The sequence below is a fragment of the Anguilla rostrata genome, chromosome 15 (assembly GCF_018555375.3).
Source record: "Anguilla rostrata isolate EN2019 chromosome 15, ASM1855537v3, whole genome shotgun sequence".
Lineage (NCBI taxonomy): Eukaryota > Metazoa > Chordata > Actinopteri > Anguilliformes > Anguillidae > Anguilla > Anguilla rostrata.
In genome coordinates, this window is record NC_057947.1 from 10607406 (window position 1) to 10634167 (window position 26762).

The window sequence follows — 26762 nt, forward strand, 5'->3', positions numbered from 1 at the left end:
GTGTAGACACCGGTCTCTGTCCCCTCTGGCCTAGATTCCAGTCTGAGCGGGAGTCTGGCGACAGGAACTTCGCCATCGGCTACTACCTGAAGGAGAAGAAGGTCAGTGCTCTCTGGCTGTGTGTCTCTGTATTGTACGTTTTTCTGTTTCTCCCTCTTTCTTTCTTCCTCCCTTTCATTTTTGAGCTCTTCCTCTCCTTCCCTCTGATCACCTCTCTCTCGTCTAATTTACTGTGTAAATGTTCATAAAAGATCCACAATCATCAGTAAGCATACATGCCCTCATCATAGCCGTACAAGTTCATTGGAAATGAATTCTCAGTTAGAGCCTCTGTTTTAGTTTGAGCAGATCACTGCATCATCTGGCTTTTACCTTCATAGTTTCTGTCTGTCGGATGTTCCTGACACTAGCACACTGTGAACTAGATCCAATGTAAAAAAAAGTGCAAAGATAGGAATGCTATCCGGAACAATTTAATGACTCATTCAGGAAGTAGTGAGGCAATTCAACTGGCCGCAAAACCATTCTCAAATAGTTAGCAAGTTTAGGAATGCAGCCATATTTTTGGGCGAGAAACGTGACGCTTTAGCCATCAGGTCGGCCTTCATAAGATCTCCTTTCAGCCAGGGACACGCTGTTTCCTCATCTCTGCTGGGTTTGTTTACATTTGGAGACATTTGAAGGGCCTTGACGCACTTTCTTTAAAAAGGAGAAATGGGTTATTTGACCCCATCTAGTGTCCACAAGGGAGAACTGCAATCCCAGCCTAAAGTATGACAACCACCTTACCATTCGCTCTGGATTGAAACTGGAGGGGATGCCAGGTTCTGTCACAACCCGTGTTTCTGGGCGTGGTGTTGGTAAATGGTAAATGGACTGCATTTATATAGCGCTTTTTATCCAAAGCGCTTTACAATTGATGCCTCTCATTCACCAGAGCAGTTGGGGTTAGGTGTCTTGCTCAAGGACACTAAAAATAAAAGCAGCTATGGTAAATGGTGTTGGATTGTAGTGTGACAGCAAACTGGCTATCGTAGCATCTGAAATGTCAGGTGATGAGACTTGCATCAGACAAGCAACGAATAATGCATTCATATAACTTACGTAACTTTGCAATGTATTATATCAATGCATTAGCTGCACAGATTGCTAGTGATGTGACTTGTCTTATGCGGACCAGCTGTACACAGGCGGTGTTCTTCAACATGTGGACTGACGTTAGCCATGACCAGTTGTTTCCCCACGACTTTTATCATTAATCTTTTGGGATTAAATAATTGTGCAGAAATAAAAATGACTAAAAAAGAACCATCGAGCCACAGATGCGGTTGTCGGATGACCCGCATATGGACCTCTTCAACATTTCCTGGAACAAACTGGATCTCAATTTATAGAATTGGACCATTTTGAAAGAATTATTTTGATTAAAGTAACATGGTTATTGGAACTGTCAAAATGTTTGTCTCCATACAGTGAATTAGCCAAACAATTCTTGTAATGACAAGTGATGTTAATGCAGCGTTGAGCCCTGTCCCCCCTGCCGCAGATGCTTTTAGAGTGGTAGACCTTCAGAGTCGCACCCCACTGGCCCCCTTCGTTTATATTTAGCTGTTACGTTGGCAGTAGAAATGCCACTCTGTCCGCTGCATACGAAACACAGCGAAGCTGTTCTCTCTGTAGCCTTGTATGCTTTGTGTTTGGGGGTTGAACCTTGTGTTTGTGTATTCTGTTTGTGTTTGGGTGTTTTGCTTTATGTTTGGATATTTAGCTTCATGTTTGTATTTTTTATTTTTATATTTTGATGTTTAGCTTTATATTTGGATGTTTAGCTTTATGTTTAGATGTTTTGCTTTGTGTTTGGGTGTTGAACCTTGTGTTTGTGTGTTCTGTTTGAGTTTGGATGTTTTGTTTTGTGTTTCCTTGTTAATCCTTGTGTTGTGGCGTTTAGCCTTGTATTTGTTGTTTTGCTTTGTGTTTGGGTGTTCAGCTGCTTAGTAACTGATTGTGGATGCCACAAGTTCCTCTTTGTTCTCATGACATGGTTAGCATTCTTGGCTGTGTCTGGGAAGAATGACTGTGTTTGTGAAGCATGTTTGTTTCTCTGAAAAGATCTAATGAGTCTCTCTTGTGTTTCCCTGTGTAGTGTTTCCCCGAGGGCACGGACATGACCTCCATTCTAGACTTCTACTTCCAGGTGAGTCGGGGTCAAAGGGCGTGGTCATTAGCAGCATCTGTTCATGCCTTCATAGCAGAGCACTGTGCGGGGAACTCACTCTGGCACCGGCACCATGTTATTTCATAGCCAGCTGACTGGCATCACATGGGGGAGTGCGGAGAGGATGTTGATGATGTCACCAGTCTTGACAGCTCACTCGCACTTTCAGGATTTCACTGCCAGTGCTGTGATTGGTGGTCTTTCCAAGTTTTTTTTTCTGAGGCACTGGGCAGCACATTAAATGCAGAAGTCCAGGCCTGTTTTCTCCTGAATTTCTACAGATGTAAACATGCCTGTGACGTTCCATATTTGTCAGTGGCTGCATTCGGTACTTCTTAACGATCAATGTGATTTAATGAGTTGAGCGCATTGGTCCTGGTTTAATCAAGTTTGGTTGCATTCAATAATGGCTGTATCATGTTTGGCTGTGGTATAAACCCATAACTGCCCCGCCCCTGTGCATCTGCTCCACCCCCCCCTGCAGCTCTGCTCCATCGAGGTGACGTGCGAGAGCGCCAGTGTCATGGCGGCCACCCTGGCCAACGGCGGCTTCTGTCCAATCACGGGCGAGCGCGTGCTGAGCCCGGAGGCGGTGAGGGACACGCTCAGCCTCATGCACTCCTGTGGCATGTACGACTTCTCCGGACAGTTCGCCTTCCATGTGAGTCCCACCCGAGTTCACCCCCCCCCCCGCCCCCAGAGCTGTGCCAGGGCACTGTAAACTATACTGTGTGGTGTATCACACTATGAATGAGGTCTGTAGGAACTGTGAAGTACAAAAAAACTTGTTTTCCACCCAGTCAGTTGTATATTACTGGCTAATTGACAGACCAAACAGGTAAGTAAGGTAAGTAAGACAGCTGGAAGGTCAAATACCTATTATGATAGCTGGGAGATGAAAATGAACCCGGAAATTATAGCTGAGGTAGCAGATCCATGTGCATAACAGGAGGGTTAACCAAAATTGTTTTGTATCAAGCTGTATAAATAACAGCTGGATATAAAGCAATTCATAAAAAAGGTGTGTCACTCTGGATAAGAGAGACTGCTAATGCCTGTAATGTAATGTTATGTGGTGTAGTGTAATCTAATGTAATGTTATGTAATGTAGTGTAATGTTATGTGGTGTAGTGCATTGTAATGTAGTTTAATGTAATGTTATGAAGTGCAATGTAATGGGATGTAATGTGATCTTTGGTCTGTACGGCAGGTGGGTCTGCCGGCGAAGTCGGGCGTGGCCGGGGGCATCCTGCTGGTGGTGCCCAATGTGATGGGCATCATGTGCTGGTCCCCTCCACTGGACAAGCTGGGGAACAGCGTGAGAGGCATCCAGTTCTGCACGGTACGTCACAGTGCACGCACACGCATACACACACACATACACCCACACGCATGTACACACGCGCACACACACGCACACGCATACACACACACTCATACACCCACACGCATGTACACACGCGTACGCACACGCATACACACACACTCATACACCCACACGCATGTACACACGCGCACACACACACACACACATGCACACACACACACGCATGCACACACACACACGCATGTACACACATACGCACACACGCACACATACGCACACACGCACGCACACATACACACACACACACTCACGCACGACCATACTCACATAAATACATGCGCACATATACATGCGTGCACATACGTACGCATACACACACGCACACACATACACACACACGCATACACACACACACACACACACGCATGTACACACATACACACATGCATGCGCACACACATACACCTTATGTGTGCGTGCAGGTATATACATACACATATACACACACACACACACAAACCTACACACACCTCACATGTGGGCAAACATATACACACACACGCATACAGGCAAAAGCGCATAAACAGATACACAAAAACTCATACGTACACACAAATGCACACACACGAACGCTTGCCGTACGCACACGCAGGACCACCCCTGACTGCTCATACGCTGGGTCTCTCACCGATCGCTGAACAGCGCTGGATCAGCCTGTATTCTGCATACACTGGATACATCATCCACGCCCCTAACCCAAACCCTAGCCCGAGCCCTAACCTTCAGCTCCTTCACCTCTCTCTCTCTCTGTCTTCACCAATCTCAACACCGTCTGCCCCGGAGCCACAGACAGCTAATTCTGCTCACCGTGCCTGTCAAATCCATCCATCCATCCATCCATCCATCCATTATCTATACCTGCTTATCCTGGGCGGGGTCGCGGGGGGGGGGGGGTGGGGGGGGGGGGGGTGTGCTGGAGTCTATCCCAGCGTGCATTGGGTGAGAGGCAGGAATGTTCCTGTCAAATAAAGAAAAATAAATAAATAAAAAATAAAGATGCAGAAGAGGGCCGCTCCTTTCGTTTCGGTGCCCAGGCCTCGTGATAAACACCCCGTGCGCATCGAATAAATCTCAGTTTACAAAATGGCTTCCGTGGGCTTCCAGCCCTGCCCGCGTGCGTGTGAAGGGTCAAGCTTGCGTCTTCTGAAGCTGGTTCATCATTAGACCTGCGACAGGGGGCGGGGCCTATCTGCCAGGGGTAACGAGGTGCAGCTGTGCTGCTCGGTGTGTTTTGATTGACACTCAGTGAGGTTTTTTCCCCCACATCTAACGCACTGTTCATTCCTGCCCTGCCCCTGTTAAACTTCACATAATTCTCTCTAGCAGTATGAAGTTATGTACTTGTTTTTTTAGTCAACTGTGTTTTGTTCTTTAACTCTGGATTGATTGATTCATTGGTTGAGTTTTTATGATAAATTTACGTGCAATACTATCCGGATATGGCGATAAGCCACGTGACTTATTTCCATTGCGGTCCTGAAGACTTGGCTGGGAGGCCCACAGGAAAAGTGTGTGGGGTGTAATCTGCTCATCACACGTTATATAATCAACACATTTTCAGCACACTTACAACATCACAAACTGTCCTAAAATAGGAAATGCACTAATATTTTACTCAGGAGCTTATTCTTCATTAAAGAAGCTCTTTAAAGAAGCTTTGACTTGCCATGGCATAAGCGTGTAAGACAACATAAGCATGTAACATGACAGAAGCATGTAAGATAACATAAGCATGTAACATGACAGAAGCGTGTAAGACAACATAAGCATGTAACATGACAGAAGCGTGTAAGACAACATAAGCATGTAACATGACAGAAGCATGTAACATGACAGAAGCGTGTAAGATAACATGTAACATGACAGAAGCATGTAACATGACAGAAGCGTGTAAGATAACATAAGCATGTAACATGACAGAAGCATGTAATATGACAGAAGCATGTAATATGACAGAAGCGTGTAGCATGACATCTGTAAGCAGGCCAACAGGGTTTTCAAGCTCCTTTTAAATCCTTGAACATCCTCAAATTTAGAAATATAAAATAGAAGACTTCAATATTTTTGAAAATGGAACGTGTGTAGGATATTTTGATGACCTTGAAAATCTTCATGCCCCTGGTTTTATATAAATTATAACACTAGAAACCGATCTTAGACCACGATCCGAATCCTACAAAACTGGCTGGTGTACAGAGTAGGGTTGGAAGACCTAATCCTGGGATGCCATTTGTTTTTGTGATTACGTGGCCGTTTTTATTTTGCTCTATTGATGGTCAAAAGTACTTGTGATAGGAATCAACCGTATGCCTGAATTTGGCAGGGTGAGCCCAGAAAGGGCTGCATTTGGCAGACCTAGCCCAGACATGGCTGAATTTGGCAGAATGAGTGCTGAAAGGGCTGAATTTCGTAGAGTGAGACCAGAAATGACTGATTTCGGTGCAGTGACAGCAGGAAAGGGCTGAATTTGGCAGAGTGACAGCAGGAAAGGGCTGCATTTGGCAGAGTGAGATCAGGAAGGGCTGAATTTGGCAGAGTGACAGCAGGAATGGCTGCATTTGGCAGAGTGACAGCAAGAAGGGCTGACTTTGGCAGAGTGACAGCAGGAAGGGCTGAATTTGGCAGAGTGACAGCAGGAAGGGCTGAATTTGGCAGAGTGACAGCAGGAAAGGGCTGAATTTGGCAGAGTGAGATCAGGAAAGGGCTGAATAAGGGCTAACCGACTGTAACTGCATTCCAGGACCTGGTGTCGCTGTTCAACTTCCACAACTACGACAACCTGAGGCACTTTGCCAAGAAGCTGGACCCGCGCAGGGAGGGAGGAGACCAGCGGGTGAGTACTAAACCCCCCCCCCCCCCGCTCCCCAGGGCTGGCCCCGGGATCGCCTCAGCACCCCTACACCCACACTCGCAGTGTACCCTGGACCTGTGCATTCACAGATGGGGTAGAACGCTGGGGCAGACCTGCATAAGTCACAGATCCTCCAAACAGTGCTCTGGAGCAAGGCTCGTATCAGCAGAGTGAAGTTCCCCTTGTAACGGGAACCATGTTCACCTTCGCTCACCGTTGTTAATACGTCCTCTTAGTGGAGCGCTCTGGAAAGACAGACCTGGCCCCTAGAGTTGCACTGTGTCACTGCAGTGCCAGTTACTGCCAGTCTACGCTGGCAGGATTTGTCTTCTCGGTGCACCGTGCCAAATATACTGCAGGGTGCTTTTCTGCGTCTCTGCCTGGGTTGTGCTGTGATTGGCTAAATGAACTGGTGGATCTTCAGGAGACATGAGCCGCGTTTCCACCACAGGAACTTTCTCCAGGAACTAGGAACCTTTTGAGGAACTCAGTGCGTTTCCACCGCAGGGACCAGGGTCTAAAAGTTCCGGGACTTTATTTTACCCCAAAAAAAGTCCCTGGTCGGGGGGTAGTACTTTCCAAAAGTACCGGAACTTTAGGGGTGGGGCGCAAGCGCTGAATATTTCTGATTGGTCGACTACTCGTAGTATTTTATTTCAACCGCCATTTTTAAAAGTCTGCAGCCGCAAACCGATTTATTTTCGTAATAATAACTTGAATTAAATCGATAAAAATCAATAAATACAAAAGTAACCATATATAGTCATTGTTGGTAACCCGTTGTATATAAGTGGAATAAACCCCTCCAGGCTGTCCCGGCTGTTAGAAAATAATGTAGGCTACTTCGGTGGTAGTATGGGGTTACAGAAGAAATCATAGGACAGATGGACCTAATTTGCCTAATCTTCGCGGGACTGTAGACCGCGGTGGAAATGCAGGCAACAATGGGCTGAATTAACCTTTTAGTTCCTTGAAAAGTAGTTCCTGGGACTAAAAGTTCTGGGTACTTTGGTGGAAACGTGGCTTTAGGGTCCTTGAAAAGTAGTTCCTGGGACTAAAAGTTCCGGGTACTTTGGGTGGAAATGAGGCTATGGCTGCATTCAGCAAGCTCTGTCATGACCAACCAATCATAACCATTCCTGACTGTCACATGACTGACAGCTTTCCCAAACCTAGACAAGTCATACAGTGTGGAGTGCAAAAGCTTGCTGAAAGAAGTGGCATCTCTCTTGAGGAATAGTAGGCTTCTCTGGTGCTACTGTACTTCAAAAAATGTGTGTGCGTGTGTGTGTAGGTGTGTGTGTGCGCGTGCATGCGTGCGTGTGTGTGTGTGTCTGTGTGCAGGTGTGTGTATGTGTGTGTCTGTACAGATGTGCTCTGGCTTCTCTTTCAGCGTTTAATTTAGAATTTTCATGTAGATCTATTTATCGGGCCGGATTTGATATCGATGGTGTTGACTCAGAACAAAGAAGCAGGATAGCTGATGTAACCACTCCGCCGAGTAGCAATAGCCTATTTTAATAATGGACTCCTTTTAGCCTCATTCAAATGAAGTTTGTCCCTTCCCTCACACTGTACACAGTAAAATTTCCAGTGTAAATTCAATTCTTAACAGATAACATTTGGTCCCAGTTATTAAGAGTTGAAAGAGTTATTAAGAGTTGAATTAACACTGGACATTTTACTGTGTGTGTACACATGCAGCACTATTATACACACTGTTAGCATATATACTGCCAGCTGCAGCAATTAAACCTTCATTTTATGTTTAAACAAAATCTGGTCATACCACGTACCTAGTTTAAATTACATATTGCGCATTAATAACACCTACAGTGTGCGTTTACTCAAGTACAGCTCCATCCTTATTGAATGTGGCCCCACAAAGTGTTTTTTTTGTTTTTTTTTCACTGGAGAAGTTAAATGCATGTCCTGTTCACGGACACAGCTGGTCTTCTGCAAAGGCGAAAATAAAAAAATAAACAAACTAACAGGTTATCCGTGTTGCTCAAACAGCAGCACATCGCACCGATGGATTACGAGAGCCTCCAGCAGGAGCTGGCTCTCAAAGACTCGCTGTGGAAAAGAGTCTGCCCCACAGAGTCCAACGAGGACAGCTCCACCACTGTAGTCTATAGGATGGAGAGTGTCGCCGACAAAAACTAAAGGATCTGCTGTCGTACCACGTTGGGGGGGTCAAGGGGGTGCTCCTCTCTGCCCCCGGTACACTTTATTTATGGATTATCCAGAAAAGTATTTATTTTCATTTGGTCTGGTGGGTTGTAAAGGTCACTGTGTGTAATTCTCTGAACTACTGTATTTTATTTAATTACTTTATTGTATTGTTATTTTGTTTCAATGTACGTATGAAATTTTCTCCTGGATGACACAACATGGATGGTTCTGCTTCCAGTCTTTGTTTTCTTTTCAACACTTTGTCATTAAAACCAAAGCAAGCGAGGAAGAGCGCTTTATGTGCTTAAACAGGCATTTTAAAGTGCAGCAGTGTTACGGACTTGAATCTCTTATGCATAGCGTGGAACACACAGTCCACTTTACATTATTATTCACATACCAATGAGGTTTTAAATAGCAGGACATCGCTGAGGGGTTCTGAAATGCTGTCGAGATAAAAGTTCCCGTGGTAACATCCGCGTCCTTCATTTGTCTATTCAAATCAGTATTCTATATTCTGTCTATCTAACTGAAATTTTTCACGGGTCTTGGTTAAAGGCCTGCTTGGTAAAAGGGCCTTACGGTTTCCCCCGCAGCAGGAAAATACGGCTCTAACAACAGCGCGGTGTGGCTACTTGGATAATGGCTCGGATACTATTCTTACTCACGGGCGCGGCACGACGGAACCGCGGGAAAGCTCAACAGCGAGTCAGAAGCCCAAAGGGAATCGGCTGTCCGTAAATTTTCCTTTAGCCACTAGCAAAGCTGCTCCCTTCCTGTTTATCTTCCTCCATTGGAAGGGGCAGTCGCTACGACGCGAGGCCTTAGACGCTAGTCTGCAGTGCATAGAAGCTGTGTTAGCATTAGATGCGTTAGCGAGGTGAATTTCAGTCCGTGTTAGAAATCTTCTTCTCCTGAAGCTGTTTGCCTTCTCTCCCGATGTATTCTTGGGACTGGAGGATTTTTGAACCTTGAGGCCTTCGATGCTGTGCTGCTTTACATAGGAACTATTTTTGCGATAGATTGATATATTGATGTCAGATCACGCTGGATGAAGTTGTAAGCCATTGTCTGTCTTAGCGGTGTGGGAGTATTAACAGGTCAACATATTGCATCGAATGTATTCATTATATACTTACAGCTGTTGGTATTGTGCAGTCTTGCAACAGGCTTTTATCTTTGGGAATATGTTCACTTTTATGATTGTATGAAAAAATGCTTTCAGATTTACTGAAAGTACAGAAGTATTTGCCCATCACGTGGTACTTTGCATTCAGAAGCTTACCTCAGTGGATTTAATTGGGAAGTGGCGATCAGTCCGTAATAATTTACATATGACCCCTTAAGTCAGAAGTACATGATTATATAGTGTTTATTAATTTTTAAAAGGCTTTAACATTATGAACATTTTAATTTTATAATAAAGTAACTTTATAAACTTTGCTTTAAACTTGGAGGTTTTTGAACCTCTGAGAGTCACCAAATTGTTATCATAACATGGCGGTTATCCATAAGAGATGGTTTTTGAATGCAGTACCAGTATTTGTGTGGAAGTATTTCTCAAAGCGTATGTAACATGTTTCTTCATAGGAGTTCTGTTATTCTCATTTTCAGTCTCTGATATTTTTTCCCTTTAAACATGCATGTTTTTGTATGATTAAATAAATTATTTAGAACTCTTCCTTTAAGTTGGTTATGTTTTCCATTGTATGTTTGGTTTTTGTGATCTCTGTAATTTGGGTTGAACCCTAACAGCTCCACCCTTTTAAATTCGCGGAGCAGTTTTTCAGAAACATCAAACGGAAAAAGGTCTGAAGGCTTACCTGTGAATGTATTGGTTGGAAATGCACCATTTACAGCTTAATGCTGTGTATATGAAGGGCTCAGTCGAGTGGAGGCAGACTCAGAAATCAGTCATATGACCTGACGATGTAAAACAGGTTGCGTTTGAATGGATTGCCTTTTTGGAACTAAGTTTTAGCAGAAAATGAACTGTGCCATCTTGTATTGTAACTGCAGACGAGAAGCCTGTAACTCGTTTTGTGCTGCCTTGTTAAACCCAGTTTCATTTCAATAAAGACCGTTAAGGACTCTGTCTGTGTAACTGAAGCCATTCTCAAGTTTCTAATGCTACGTCGCGTTCTCGGCCTAAATGGCACCCGTTCTGACAGCAGATGTTTTTCTGGCTCCGCTGCTCAGAAAACAGCTGCGGCGGGTGGAAGGGAAGATGGAATTTGAGCGCGCGTGACGTATATTTGACGCGCGTTTCAGAATGGCCGTAGAGCCTGGAAGGTGTGAATGTGGGTGGTCTTTGAGACGTCTGCGCTGTGGCGTTTCAGCATCCTGTGTAATCTCACTGCCAGTAGCCTCTCTGATGCATTTTGTTCATGTTGATCTAACAAAAATAAAAAAATTATGGAATGAATTTCCACATAATTAAATGGCTTTCTTTAAGGATTAAGCAATTTTGTTGGTCCAACTTGATTTAATGAGGTTGGTTCAACTTAATTTACTGGGGTTGGTTCAACATAATTTGTTATGGTTGGTTCAACTAAATTTACTAAGGTTGGTTCAACTTAATTTCTTGAGGTGGTTCAAATTTATTTACTGGGGTTGGATCAACTTAATTTACTAGGTTTATTCAACTTAATTTACTTGGGTTGGTTCAACTTAATTTACTGGGGTTGGTTCAACTTAATTTACTGGTGTTCAACTTAATTTACTGGGATTGGAACAACTTAATTTACTATGGTTGGTTCAACTTAATTTACTAAGGTTGGTTCAACGTAATATGCTTGGGTTGGTTAACTTAATTTACTGGGGTTGGCTCAACATTATTTTTACAGTTGGTCCAACTTGATTTAATAAGGTTGGTTCAACTCAATGTACTGGAGTTGGTTCAACTTAATTTGCTAAGGTTGGTTCAACTTAATTTGCTAAATTTGTTCAACTTACTTTACTGGGGTTGTTTCATCTTAATTTACTGGTATTGGTTCAACAAAAAAAACCCAGATCAGCGATCAGATCCTGTCACCACGACGTTGTTCAGTGCGTCGTGACTGTGCCCAGATATCCAAATCTGGGGCTCGCCCCACATGACGGCACGCGCTTGCCGTTAGCTTCGCTCTGCGGCTGCGAACGTCCTTGATCGTTGCTCTGTTATGCTGGTGCAGCTGTTGCTCGCTGTTTCTCTCCACTCTCTTCTGTATAGGGAAGAACCATATGGGACCTGAAAAAACCGTCATCTCGCTGGTGTGTGAAAACAGTGCCGTGCTAATATATAATCTTGACAAAAACATGTTTTCAATGTATAAAAATGGCAAGTTACTCACGCCTACAAAGAACTGTCTATAATGCATTAATTAAAACTTGCTAAATATAGACTAGGCGCTCAGTATTGATACCAGAATGAGGCAAAGGTACAACAAACAACATTGGCTGTCTTAACTCATACAAAACTCTATTCCAAAACAATGTCACCAAGTTTTTCCTATAGTATTTCCTGTAACTTTGTCCTGTGTAAACGCCAAGTTGAGATGCTGATATAACTGATGCAATTGAGAACAAGACATCACTCAGATTCAATTACACAGGTTTGATTCGTGTTCAGAAAATAATGTAATATTTTGATTATTTTAATGTAAAAAGTAATTACATGATTATGCAGTGTGGATTACTACTGTATCTGTTAGTCTCACATTTTAACAGAACTGATCAGTTGTCGGTAGAGTCTATACTTTTAACAGAATTACTGTCTGCTTGCTGTGTACTATACAAGTGTTATCATGCTACACCTGATATAGACCCTGTTTTGCCTCAAAATGACTATGTTGGAATTTCTCTAGGCTTAAAAACAGCCTTGTATGTGCAGGTTGAATTATTTTGAGCATTTTGTTTTTATTCTGTTGCCTATTCATGAACTTCTGATGCTAAAGGAATGACACCACATTTACTAGGAAATGAGCCCCCCCAAGTACAATTTTGAATTGTGTTTTTAAGCAGTGATTTCCACTTTAATGTATGTATGTTTTTGATTGGCCCAGACAGATTTTGTGTGAGGTAAAGGTTATTTTAGAAACCGTGGTTTCTGACAACCTGCTGGCTTTACATTGGTGGGACTGGCGTATTCACAAGTATGTGGTTTAAAGAACAAAAAAAACACTCAAATCAACTCCAAACCAGCATGTGTGGTCATGATATGTCTCCAGAGGTTGCATATTACTTGATTATTTTCCAAGAAAATTACATTTAGTCTATTTAGTATGGTTCATACAACCTGGGACTTCTGGACTCAGGGATAGAAGTAGTGGTACAATATAAAAATGGGCATTTGTGGGTGTCTCGTGTGGCGTAGCCCATATGCTCATTGCGAGCTGCGACGTTGGCGGTTCGAGTCCGACCGCCAACCTTTGTCGCATGTCTCTCCCTCTCTCTCCTCCTAGCTCTTCCTGTCTCTCTACACTGATCTGTCAAATAAATCTGAAAAAGCCCAAAAAAATAAATGGGCATTAATGTTTGCAATTGTGAATATGCTTTTAAATGAATGTTCTCAAATGTGCAACCTCTGGACACAACATCAATTAAATCTCTGTATCTCATCAGCCTTATGTTACCATAAAAACAGAGGTATAGATAGGGAGGTGGCAAATAGTGCTACTAAGTTTCATGTTGCCCCCTAGTGGCCGTCTAATTACATGACAACCACACTGCTGAAAGCAGTGGCTCATGGTGGAGTGATGTGTTGTTAAGAATTTATTACATTTTTTAACTTCTGTCTTTTTCATATGGAGGAGGGGGGAGGGGAACAACCTGGAGCTCTGGTGAATCTATATGCTCCCTCGAAAAGCCCGGCAGAACTTTAAAAAAGCAAATCACTCTTAATTTATCCATGGAGACCATTCTCGATGCCACCTTGTTTTCCATACAACCCAAAGTTATACTTTCAGAGGGGTCCTGTAGGATATGTCTGAGACCTTTGCTGGAAAAGCCACTGTTCCAGTGCAGTTGCCAGTGTGTAAAGAGCCCCTGATTTACTGAGGCTATGAGGTGAGACCTGGTGCCTGTTTTACGAAGTAGGATTACTGAGTTAGCCGGATAACTGCACTGAGTAAAACCCGGAAACTCTCCCAAATCTGGAACATGGACTGAAGTAATGAGAGCCGATCCGGGTTTTAATCAGTGCAGTTATCCAGCTGTAACTTGGTAACCCTACTTAGGGAAACAGGCTCCTGATAGTGAAGCCATAGCCGTCCCTTAGCCGGCCTGTCTGATAACAGCATGGCTTTGTACTGGGAATTTGGCTTTGTACAGCCATTTTACAAACTGCTCTTGTGTCTCCCTGCAGGTGAAGTCTGTGATCAACCTCCTGTTTGCTGCCTATACAGGAGACGTGTCTGCGCTGCGCAGGTAAGGAGCGCTTTATAATGCACAGCTCCACGCACTCGCAGGTAAGGAGCGCTTTATAATGCACAGCTCCACGCACACACACGCACACACACGCTAAGAATCACACATACACACAGACACACACACACACAGACACTGAGATACACCGACAAACACACAGACACCTACACATACTCATACACACACAGACTCATACACATATGAACACACACACAACACACACACACACACTGACGAACAGACACATATACATACTGACACACGCACGCATACACACATGTACACGTGCGCATGTACAAGCTAGCCAGTAACCTCTAAAGACCAGTTACTTCCAGGATCACTGAAAGACCTGGACATTTGGCCTTTAAAGGAGTAACATGGTGGTTGAACGTGACACTTCCCAGTTGTCTTTAGGCAACAACAAAACAAATGTGCATAACTTTTTAATTATTAAGTTATTTCAATGTACTTTAAAACGTATTTTTCTAAGCCTAAATTTCCCACTATAAAAGTTCACCCAAACCGTCTGGGCGTGGTAATGAGAACTGTCAGTTAGCTATGATTGACAGACCGTACCCCGTTACCATAGCTACCCCCATGATAAGCGCCATGATTTTGGGAGACTTTTCACAAGCTAGCTAGCTTAGTAGTATATCAAGTATCGATAGATAGCTAAGGTAAGGACCTTGAATTATATCCAATTATAATTTTTGCTATCTAGCTAGCCAAGTTAAGATAAAAGCACAGCTATAACGTCCTCATAAAAGCAAACTAGCTAGCTAACGTTATCGATAACATTGCCTTATGAAAGCAAACAAAATTTAAGTGAACTTAACGTTAGTCAAATATTTGCATTGTCTTGCCCGTAAGCCAGCGGCGCAAACTATGGGTCTCGAGTTATCCATGGGTTTACGGGGCGTGGAAAGGGGAGTGGTTACTGTGTTCGTGACGCATCCAGTTGACAACTTTCTCAACCGGTTGAAAATAGGACGATAAATTTAAAACGCATATTTCTCCAAAAATACAGAAGGGACATATTTAATACTTCACTCATTGTGTTTCTTCAATGCCTCTTGTGCAAATAGCACATAAAACCGAGAAAGTGTGAAAATCACCATGGTACTCCTTTAAAAGATATCAGTGTGTGGGAGGAGGCCCTTTTGGGAGCTGCTAACGGCTAACCTCAGGCCCTTTGTGTGCTCTGCAGGTTTGCACTGTCCTCCATGGACATGGAGCAGAGGGACTACGACTCCAGGACCGCGCTCCACGTGGCTGCAGCGGAAGGTACCAGGCTGGGTTAGAGAGGCCACGTGGTGGGAATACTGGGCTGGGTTAGAGAGGCCACATGGTGGGGATACTGGGCTGGGTTAGAGAGGCCACATGGTGGGGATACTGGGCTGGGTTAGAGAGGCCACATGGTGGGGATACTGGGCTGGGTTAGAGAGGCCACACGGTGGAGATACTGGGCTGGGTTAGAGAGGCCACATGGTGGGGATACTGGGCTGGGTTACAGAGGCCAAATGGTGGGGATACTGGGCTGGGTTAGAGAGGCCACACGGTGGGGATACTGGGCTGGGTTAGAGAGGCCACATGGTGGGGATACTGGGCTGGGTTAGAGAGGCCACACGGTGGAAATACTGGGCTGGGTTAGAGAGGCCACATGGTGGGGATACTGGGCTGGGTTAGAGAGGCCACATGGTGGGGATACTGGGCTGGGTTAGAGAGGCCACATGGTGGGGATACTGGGCTGGGTTACAGAGGCCAAATGGTGGGATACTGGGCTGGGTTAGAGAGGCCACACGGTGGGGATACTGGGCTGGGTTAGAGAGGCCACATGGTGGGGATACTGGGCTGGGTTAGAGAGGCCACATGGTGGGAATACTGGGCTGGGTTACAGAGGCCAAATGGTGGGGATACTGGGCTGGGTTAGAGAGGCCACATGGTGGGGATACTGGGCTGAGTTAGAGAGGCCACATGGTGGGGATACTGTCTGCATTTCTGAGCAATCCACACAGTGGTGTTTCTACAAAGTCCTAGAGCAGCAGTCTGCTATATCTGCGGTCAACAGGGTAGTAACAGCTCTCTGTGACATCACCAGTGTTCGTGTGGCTGATGTCATCAATGTTTGTGCACACAAACAGCTTCTGAAATGAGTGAGATGTGGCTGAGTTTAGATTTTCAGAGCTCTGTGAAGTTCTGAGAGGGGTTATCAGGCATCAGTGACTGGTGTCGTGGGCGATATATTACATTACATTACATACCAGGCATTTAGCAGCCATTGTTATCCAGAGCGACTTACACAACGTCTTCCTTAGCATTTACATTGCATCCATTTTTACAGCTGGATTTATACTGAAGCAATGCAGGTTAGGTATCTTGCTCAAGGGTACAACCCAGGAATCAAACATGTGACCTTTGAGACCAGTTCCTTATACATTATACTTCACATATCGTCCAGACTGACTTAAAATGGCGTACACATTTCCCAGAAAGAGGGCTACACCCTGAGAAGTTTTAGGGGAAGCAGAGGGTGTGATGCGTGCGCTGTCCTGTGTGTGCTCCTTCCAGGACATTCCGAAGTGGTGCGCTTCCTTCTGGAGGCCTGCAAGGTCAACCCCGTGCCCAGAGACAGGTCAGCTGCTTTACCGTGCTCAGTCTGCACACGGACATGCCTGTCCTGTGTGTGTGTGTGTGTGTGCAGGCCAGTCTGCACAAGGACATGTCTGTCCTGTGTGTGTGTGTGTGTGTGTGTGTGCAGGCCAGTCTGCACATGGACATGCCTGTGTTTGGCTCCTGTGTGTGTGCATACAGGCCAGTTTTCATTTGACTTCCTGTGTATTTTTGTCTAAAAAATATCTGTGCTAGTGCACATTACATGTTAGACATTTTGGATCCTGTCAGCAATATAATGCAGGATGACTGAGGCAGTTTAAATAACCTGTGTCATCAAAATATTTTTTCCAGTAAATCAAAGTAAACAATCCTATGATATTGAGCCAGTTTTATTCATTTGAGACTAAATGAATTTGTTATTCTGAAAGTAAAATTATACTCATATTGCCCACTACAGTAAGATTAAGTACTGGACATTTGAAGAGCATGTGTATCGCATAAATAACACCCCACTTTAATTTTAACCACTTTTGTGTCATATATTTATGTTGTTATGACTTCATTGACTCTTCAGTTGCACTTCAGTCAAGCGATCGCACAGGTTCTTTAAAACTCGAGCAGACGTTTTGTTCCTTTACACACGGTCGTTTCTTTAAAAGAAGGCGGAGCTGAGCTCAGTTCTCTGTCACGCCAGGTGGGGCAACACCCCGATGGAGGAGGCCGTGCATTTCGGGCACCACGACGTGGTGCTGATCCTCAAGGACTACCACGACAAGTACAGCCCCCCGGAGACCACCGACGACAAGGAGACGGCGGAGAAGAACCTGGACGGCTTGCTGTAGGCCCCCTGCCAGCGGGCGGGGCCAGGCAGGACAGGGGGCAGGGCGCAGCACTCCTGTAAACCAATCGTAACTCTGTGTGTGACCGGTGGGAGTCTTGTGGGAGTGCCGTCGACTTCGTTCATTATGGTAGTGCTGTAAACGAGTGTTTGTCCTTTTTTCCAGCCGTTTTCACGTGCGAAACTCTGCGGCAGCGAAACCGTTCCCCCACGCCCCCTCGAGCCCCCACGATTCCCGCCTCTCTGTCCGGCTACCTGCAGTTTGTGTCATTTAAACTGCTTCAGGCTCAGTGTTTTTATTAATGCGTAACCGTGTATAAAATGACTATATGAAAAACACATGTATTTACATTATATAATCACGTAATGTTGGAGTCTTATATCTTATGTAATATGATATGTAATATCACAGAACTGTAAGCTTTCGGTGTAAATACTGTTGTGTTTGTAGTGCAGCAATATGAATGGTTGGAGTGCAGTAACTGAACATCATTTTCTTTGTTTTTGAAGAGATGGTTCACTTTCTGGGGTTTCTGATATCATTTCAGTTTTAATATATGATTTTAATGGGCATTATAGATATTTAGAGACATTTCTGACAGTCTGCAGGCTTTACGGTGGGAGGAATTCTGGGATTTGTGGTCTAAAGCAAGAAAATGTACTACAGGAAACTCAAAAGGAACGTGCACAGTGGAGTTATGTTCCCACAGACTGTAAATATGAACTGAATAACTCTACAGCCTTTATTCACGATTATAAACACAAATATCAGTTCCCATCATGCCTTGAGCACAGAGGTCTCTGGCTGCATGTTCCATTGAAATAGCTATATACAAAAATCATATTTTGCTTAACGTTTTGAAGAACAATCTGGCAATATACATGTGTATACAACCTCTGGAGGGATAACGTCATTGTATAAGCTGTTTTGGAGCTATGTGAACAGTATTTTCTTGCTTTAGACCACCAACCCCTAAATGCACTGTACCTGCCAAAAAAAACCCACTGGCTTTTCAAAATCCTCTCCAAATATCTAAAATATCATTCAGCAAATACAGGGGCTGTCTTGGCCAATTGAGCTCATACACTAAGACTGAAATAATAATTCATATTAAAAAACCCAGAAAGTGAACTATCCCTTTAAACACTGTCCCACAGAGGGTGTTAAAATGCTTTGAGATGCTTTGTGATTGTTGAGTTTATGGGTGATTTCTTTATCCTTTTCCCTCATCATCTTTATTCCAAAGTGACATTTGCACAATTCATGACAAAAGGTGACATACAAAGCTTTACCACTATATATTTTTTTGTTTGTTTGTTTGTTTGTTTTTTTGTTTGGCTCTATCACGTATGGTGAGGAAAGTATGACGCTTTTTAGCCAAAGAATCAAGTGTGTATGGTCACCTCATCGTTCAAATGAAGGGAGCTGAAGATCAATCCCCAAAATGCATCTCTACAGGGTATTCTCCATCCGCTATAACAGTGCACTAAAGTTCACAGCCTGTTAAGAGCTAGACTGCGTTTAGAGAACACTTCTTTTCTGCGGCCTGTGAACTTGAACGTGCTCTGCAGACTGGAGGTCGCTAGCTCAAGCCCGTGCTACGTCGTCGGTTGGACAGGAGTGGCCATCGGTAGTCGAGAGTGGGAGGGGCTAAAGTGTCTGTCAGTCTCTGACCTTGAATGAACCAAGCAAAACATTTTTGCTCTCAACACCCAATCAAAATGATCGTTTTAAAATCAGAGAATGTTAGAACTAAAACCCAATTTTTGGTTCTTCCTTGCTGTTCTTTATGGGTGGAGAGATTCCAGACATAGGAAAAAGAGGTGGGGGGGATGAATCATAATTATTTTAATTTGTCCATTAAATTAGTTTAAGATATACTGAAGTCCTGAGACTCTGGAACACAGGCAGAGGCGGAACAGAGATGTTGGACCAGAATAATGACGGCAGGATCTTCTTAATGACAGCAGGATCTCCTTTTTGTACGGAGAAAAGCACATTGTTATATTGTACAGGCCGAAGTGAAACGTGCGCATACTTGAATTGTCTCTCCGCAAATCCAACCTTTTAGAAAGTGTTTGTGTGTGTTGTGTGTGTGCCTTTGTTTTTGAGCACGTGAGACGGATTTTAGTCGTAATTCATTCAAATTTAAAAAGTAAAACGCTGCAAACGCTGGAGGTCCTGGATTTAGCCTAACACTTGTCCGTAACTTTGAGTCACAATGAAAATGTTCTTCACAGTTTTGTGAGATTACCACTCATTTAGAGAAAAGTATGAGTAATATTTGTACTGAAAAACATTTCAATTTAATTGCAAGTTGAATCTGAAGACAAGTGTTGAGTGAATTCAGGCTGAATTCAAATCATTGAACCTCAAGCAGAACTATCAATGCAATCTTCCTTTCTGTTCAGCTCAAACTAATTTTCAGAATTTCAGTAATGGCCATCTGGATATTATTATCCATCTATCTGCAAAATCCGTGTTCAGTAGGTGTTTACGTTCTTCTCCATTCTGTGTTGGCTTTGATCTGGATCGGTCTCAAACTGACTGGGACAGTTGTGAATGTATTATGCATTTTATTCTTCTTCGTTTAGCATATGATGCTCCAGGTCTGGCCCTGGTGGTGCGCTGTGTATACTGGCTTTACTTAGGCTTGAAGAGCAGTCTCCAGCTTCAGCTACCTGGCTCATAAACCTGCCAAATTTCACATAATGATGTGAGACAAGACCACCAAAATTCTGGGGATGCGCTTTACTAACAAACCATTGGTCGATTATTTCTGATGTCATGTAAGTGGGGCTCCAATTGGAGGTGGCAAATTTGAGCCAACTCAGTCACACTGGACTGTTAAGATAACACTGGCTAAAACTTGCTGCAACAAGTACTGTAAATTGCAACTCATCACACATTTCAATGTACAAATTTAACTCTTTTCAAAATTGCAACTTCACTGTTCAGTTGCTCTAGGGCAAATCTCTAGCCTCGCTGCCATTGCTATCTAAGCGCTGATGAGAGTCCCATGTTTTGAAAAGGTGGAAAGAGAAATCAACCGTTTCCATGACGATTCAAATGGCAACGAGCAAAACCCAGATTCCACTACAAGACGAGCGTGAGCTCAGAAGCACGCAAATCCGTGCAGCACACCTGTGGGGACTGGTTGGAGACTGGTTGGCCAGCATACACAGGAGAGCAGCAGGGCCGAGACTGGGGGCACCTGTTTTAGTGTACACCTTTCAGTTTACCTTGCAGCTTGTCCCAGTATGCATTGTGGCGGGCGATGGAAATGTATTTATTTTAATGACCAAAATAAAGAAAGGTTTCAGAGGCACAAACAAATGAATTTATTTGCATTGCATACGTAGTGATATTCACACATCTGAATGTGGAGCAGCGCCCCCTAGGCGCCTGGGTCCGTTACTGCTTTTGCTACAGTACGTCATGATAAGTTAAAAATAACATTTGACAATGTGGATTTTTCAGAGGAAAAAAAAATAACCAAACAAACATATTGAACTGAACTGAACTGTTGGATTTCAGACATTTAAAAAAAAACAACATGCAAATGATTTTGATTGAGCATACTTAAAACAAGTATCTGTACAAGACAAGTGCAAGTAATGTAACATCAGTAATACAAGCAGACATAAGTCACTGCAGAGAAGGCTAATACAGCCAATGCTTTCAGCAGGAGTCACACTCCAAGCATCAACGAAAAGATGAGGAACCTCTCCTTGCCCGGTGGATCCAGGTTCGGATAGGAGTCTGTCTAATTTGGGAACGCGCTGCACATCTGTAGAGGAAACCAGATGTTTGAAAAACAAGCCAGACACACAGTGCGTACTTTCACCCAGGAATACTGACCAATTAAAGCAAGAAGCAGTGCACAAACTAAATGTTTCAAATGAAAGGGATGATCCACGTGTATCCACTGTACCTCTAGAACATCAAATCAACCTTCACAAAGTCCCTTGTGTATACCAGCAGAATCTGATCGGGCTCAGTCTCCTGGCTGTGAGAGTAACTGACAAACAGGCCTGAAAACAGCTCACGTCTTTGCTTAACAACAAGAAAGCAGCCCAGCCTGGCTGCAACGGTAACCAGTAATACTGTATTAATGATACGTCATTCTTTATTAAGTATTAGTAGTACCGAATAATTAACATTTAGTTCGGTATTGATCATTAATAATTAGTACGGTATTAATTCATATGGAATTATACGTTCGCACTATTAATGAAAATATTTGACATTTAAAACGACATATTTTTATTAACAAACCTATAAAGGGCCACTTTTAAATAAATAAATGCGATTGTTCCTTTCACCAGCTAAAACACGGTTTGTGAGTTAGCTCCGGTGATTGTTTTGCCGTAGCTGAAGGTAAAAAGCTAAAACTTGCACTTAAGTGGGAGACATGCTTAACACAATCCGGGCAACGCTCGGTGAGGTCGGCACAAAGACACCAAGGAAGATTTTGGGTGAAAACTGCTTCTGGGGACATGGCCACAGCAGGGATGGCAGGTGCCAACGCCACTTCATCTCAGGCGAGAGAAAAGTGCGTACCTGGGGCATACACAAGGTGCTACTTGTGTATCAGACGCCCTTACCCACGGCTTGCATTTTTACATGCTGTCCGTACCGCAAAACCACACACCTGTGACAGGAAGTCAGGCTAAGCGCCTTGGAGGTAAAGCCACGGTGCACCACCTGGGAATCGAACCTGAAACCTCTCAACCCACTACACTGTCACTGAACCTGCCACTTAATACACACCTGGCCAAGGTGAAACTAGGCCAGCGTGGGAGACAATAGTAAATATTACACGTGTGATCAGACTCAGGTCCAGAATGTTAGCCTGTACCTCCTATCTAATCCAAAGCACTGCTTTGAAGAACTTTAGTTAGCTCTTAAAACTCCAGCAGTAAAAAAAAAAAAACTAGGCATACCTTCAGTTTAAAAAATGCAACTCCTTAAAAATGAAAGGCATGCTATGCAGGATTTTCACCGTGAAAATATTATAAAGCAACCATTGAGTCATAAGCAGGATGTGCGGGCAATCTGTGACTGTGCACTTTTGCCCAGTTCTTGCTTTTCTGCCTGTTATTCTAAAAAGCACCTGGGAGGTTTCTGGGTGTTTGCCCTTTTTTCTTTGTGGGCTGTATCTTAAGAGCATGCGGCCAATAGGAGAACAAGGAGAAGAATATTAATGCTGTATGGATTGGCTACAGTGGTGCGTGTTCAAGTACATATCCGTGGCGGCACTACAGAAACGCTGAACCTGACGTACCACGGTCTCGATCTCCGCGGGGTTGATGAACTTTGTGAGTGCACCAAAGTCTTCTGGGGACAAGGGCAGCATGGTGTCTTGAAATCTAGAAGGATGACTAAAAAGACAGAGAGTGTTATCACACTCCTCTCATGCAGCAGACTGCATACAAACAGCACATAACTCCGTCCCGGTTAACCCACAAGAGACACTGGGGGACTGGCCTACACCCCATGGAGGGAGAGGATAATGACGTTGGATACCACCTTATTGGTAGACAGAAGTAAATATGGATTGTGTCTGACTACATATCTGCTGTAGAGATCTGTAGGCTGTAAAGGAGGCTCTTACACTTCCGACACGGAGATCAGCTCTGTCTTTATGTACCCCGGTACGCTGGGGCTCTCCACATCCATGGGCTCCGATTCTGAATAAACAGAAGGTAGAATAAGCTGATGCAATCCTGTAAGCATACGAACACGGCCATACAGGGCAGGCCTTATGACCAGGGCAGGGTTTGAGACTCGGGGTGGGATGTGAGACCAGGGCAGGGCTTAAGGGGTGTCTCACTCAGTCTGTGCATGCAACAGGCTTTATTACAGATGTGCTGCTTTTCAAGGACACGCACCAAAATGCTAGAAAGACAAACAAGGGAGTTATGCATTTGATGCTGAGACACAGTCACTAGTGACAGTGGAATTTAAAGGGCGTGAGTATGATATCTGACTAGGTGGTTAGAACACTATAAAAATAAGAACTCTTAATAGGGTGACTACAGGCCGTATTGGGGGTCAGTCTTACGTTCAGTCTGCCGGCTGTAGTACTTCCCGAAGGCGCTGTCTTTGGGGATGCTGGGGTACAGGAAGCGCAGCGGGTTTTCTGGAATGTTCTCTTCCGCCATGACCTTGTAGTTGCGGATGATGTCGGGGAAGGAGACGGCCGTGAGCTCCTTTTTGGTGTACGGCTCCACCGCATGGAACTGGGGCTCGCCTGCATGTGTGAGAACATACGTGTGTTCAGTTTAACATAACACACACAACATACGTGTGTTCAGTTTAACAACACACACAACATACGTGTGTTCAGTTTAACAACACACACAACATACGTGTGTTTAGTTTAACAACACACACAACATACGTGTTTTCAATTTAACATAACACACACAACATATGTGTGTTCAGTTTAACATAACACACACAACATTTGTGTGTTCAGTTTAACAACACACAACATTTGTGTGTTCAGTTTAACATAAACACACAACATATGTGTGTCCAATTTAACATAACACCGACAACATATGTGTGTTCAATTTAACAACACACATTTGTATGTTCAATTTAACATAACACACACAACATACGGTATGTGTGTTAAATTTAACATAACACACACAACATATGTGTGTTCAATTTAACAACACACAACATTTGTGTGTTCAATTTAACATAACACACACAACATACAGTATGTGTGTTCAATTTAACATAACACACACCACATACGTGTGCTCAATTTCACATTTTTTAAAAACAGAATAAATTTGATATAATGTCGAAGAATTAGCATGGCATAAGAACTACAAACAAAATGGAGATTTTGAATAGACAGGGCCTTTACTCATTTTAAAGACCCTACTGTGGAAGGCAGGCAGTACAACATAAACAGACTGGCCTGGAGTAGGGGGGGGGGGGTGTCTGACCACACCTCCGGTCCAGTCAGAGCACACGAGAGGACCCTTCCACGGCCCCCGGCCTCACCCCCGGCCCTCAACCCTACCCCCTCCCCCGGCCCTCACCGTTTTGGGAGAACTCCACCCAGGTAAAGCCATCCCCACCCCCGGCCCTCACCGTTGGGGGAGAACTCCACCCAGGTAAAGGTGATGGCTCCTTCGCGGCTGCTCTCGCTGAACCGCAGCAGGAACGTCCCGGAGTTCCTGTCCTTAAGTAGCGACCGCTCGCGGTCCTTACTCACGAAACCCATAATGTGCCTGCGTACCACACACAGACAGACACACAGACAGACACGCAGATAGACACACAGACAGACACACAGACAGACACGCAGACAGACACGCACACACACAGACAAACAGACACGCAGACAGACACGCAGACAGACACACAGACAGACAGACACACAGACACACAGACAGACAGACAGACACGCAGACAGACACGCAGACAGACACACAGACAGACAGACACACAGACAGACAGACAGACAGACACGCAGACAGACACACAGACACACACAGAGGAGCCAAATGTCATTATGCAAATATAGCTACATAGCATCAACCCTTTTTCTGCCCAATAATTAAAACCTGGCCTACGTGGGGCTGCGATTGGTTAGTTCTTGGTTGGGAAGACCAGGTTGTCAGGTCAATTAAAAAAATTCCAGGAAAAATGGTTTGTCTTATCCAAACAGTAGCACAGTGAACAAGAGTGTCCCGGCAACCCATCTCTCTCTATCCAGTCATATCACCATCCCCAAGTTCAGGAACATAAATATCATATTCACACACAGTATTTTAATATTACAATTAGGAAACTGTGGCGCTGTGGGGCTATAGGCCCCAGTCGGTACTGGAACAATCCGGATTCAATATCAGACTATGAGACCCTCCCCATGTCCTGTTATTCATCATCAATAAGCCTTGTTGTGTATAACATCTGGGAAAAGAGGTCCACATTTGCTTTTTGTACTTGTTATTTAATTAACCCAATTATATGAGATCGGACACTTTAGCTACATTGTGACTCCTGAAGACAGCTGTTGTGTCACTATATGAAACTTCTCTACTGTGGCTTATTCTGCAGAATTAATTAATGCAGAATATTAGCCAGTTGAGCCGTGGTGGAAACAGAAACCTGTCCCTCCAACCCAAATCCTCGCTGGACTCAGCCCTGTGCATCACCTTACCCATCGTTCCAGAGTGCCAGCAGGTGTCTCTTGATCAGCTCCAGAATTCCCTCAATCCACAGCCAGAAGGGGAAGGTCTTCTCACTCTGCCGGAGTGAACACACACTCACTGAGCTCACATGAAAAACACACAATCACTGAGCTCACAGTAAAACACACACTCACTGATCTCACAGTAACAACACACACTCACTGAGCTCACAGTAAAACACACACTCACTGAGCTCACATGAAAAACACACACTCACTGAGCTCACATGAAAAACACACAATCACTGAGCTCACAGTAAAACACACACTCACTGAGCTCACAGTAAAAACACACAATCACTGAGCTCACATGAAAAACACACACTCACTGAGCTCACAGTAAAAACACACAATCACTGAGCTCACATGAAAAACACACACTCACTGAGCTCATGGTAAAACACACACTCACTGAGCTCACATGACAAACACACACTCACTGATCTCACAGTAAAACACACACTCACTGAGCTCACATGAAAAACACACACTCACTGAGCTCATGGTAAAACACACACTCACTGAGCTCACATGAAAAACACACACTCACTGATCTCACAGTAAAACACACACTCACTGAGCTCACATGAAAAACACACACTCACTGAGCTCATGGTAAAACACACACTCACTGAGCTCACATGAAAAACACACACTCACTGAGGTCACAGTAAAACACACACTCACTGAGCTCACATGAAAAACACACACTCACTGAGCTCATGGTAAAACACACACTCACTGAGCTCACATGAAAAACACACAATCACTGAGCTCATGGTAAAACACACACTCACTGAGCTCACATGAAAAACACACACTCACTGAGCTCATGGTAAAACACACACTCACTGAGCTCACATGAAAAACACACAATCACTGAGCTCACATGAAAAACACACACTCACTGAGCTCATGGTAAAACACACACTCACTGAGCTCACATGAAAAACACACAATCACTGAGCTCATGGTAAAACACACACTCACTGAGGTCACAGTAAAACACACAATCACTGAGCTCACAGTAAAACACACTCACTGAGCTCACG

General features: G+C 44.0%; 2 protein-coding genes across 6 annotated transcripts in view; one reads left to right on the forward strand and one right to left on the reverse strand.

The window, feature by feature from the left end:
* Window positions 1-21041, forward strand: part of LOC135241174 (glutaminase kidney isoform, mitochondrial-like) — a 48565-nt gene extending 27524 nt beyond the window's left edge. For 3 of the 5 annotated variants that reach the window (XM_064311335.1, XM_064311336.1, XM_064311337.1), the window contains exons 10-18: window positions 35-101; window positions 2144-2194; window positions 2700-2876; window positions 3426-3557; window positions 6343-6435; window positions 13973-14034; window positions 15242-15318; window positions 16603-16666; window positions 17342-21041. In XM_064311335.1, the coding sequence (XP_064167405.1) occupies window positions 35-101; window positions 2144-2194; window positions 2700-2876; window positions 3426-3557; window positions 6343-6435; window positions 13973-14034; window positions 15242-15318; window positions 16603-16666; window positions 17342-17489 (871 nt within the window). In that variant the 3' untranslated portion in view covers window positions 17490-21041. Of the gene's footprint in view, window positions 1-34; window positions 102-2143; window positions 2195-2699; window positions 2877-3425; window positions 3558-6342; window positions 6436-8469; window positions 10721-13972; window positions 14035-15241; window positions 15319-16602; window positions 16667-17341 lie in introns of those variants that run through there. The other 2 variants (XM_064311339.1, XM_064311340.1) reach the window with 1 other exon arrangement.
* Window positions 20804-26762, reverse strand: part of LOC135241273 (uncharacterized) — a 45291-nt gene continuing 39332 nt past the window's right edge. The window contains exons 42-47 of the mRNA XM_064311513.1: window positions 25681-25766; window positions 24606-24745; window positions 23554-23742; window positions 23104-23179; window positions 22774-22870; window positions 20804-21276 (exon numbers count right to left, since the gene is read on the reverse strand). Coding sequence (XP_064167583.1) covers window positions 21253-21276; window positions 22774-22870; window positions 23104-23179; window positions 23554-23742; window positions 24606-24745; window positions 25681-25766 — 612 coding nt within the window. The 3' untranslated portion in view covers window positions 20804-21252. The remainder of the gene's footprint in view (window positions 21277-22773; window positions 22871-23103; window positions 23180-23553; window positions 23743-24605; window positions 24746-25680; window positions 25767-26762) is intronic.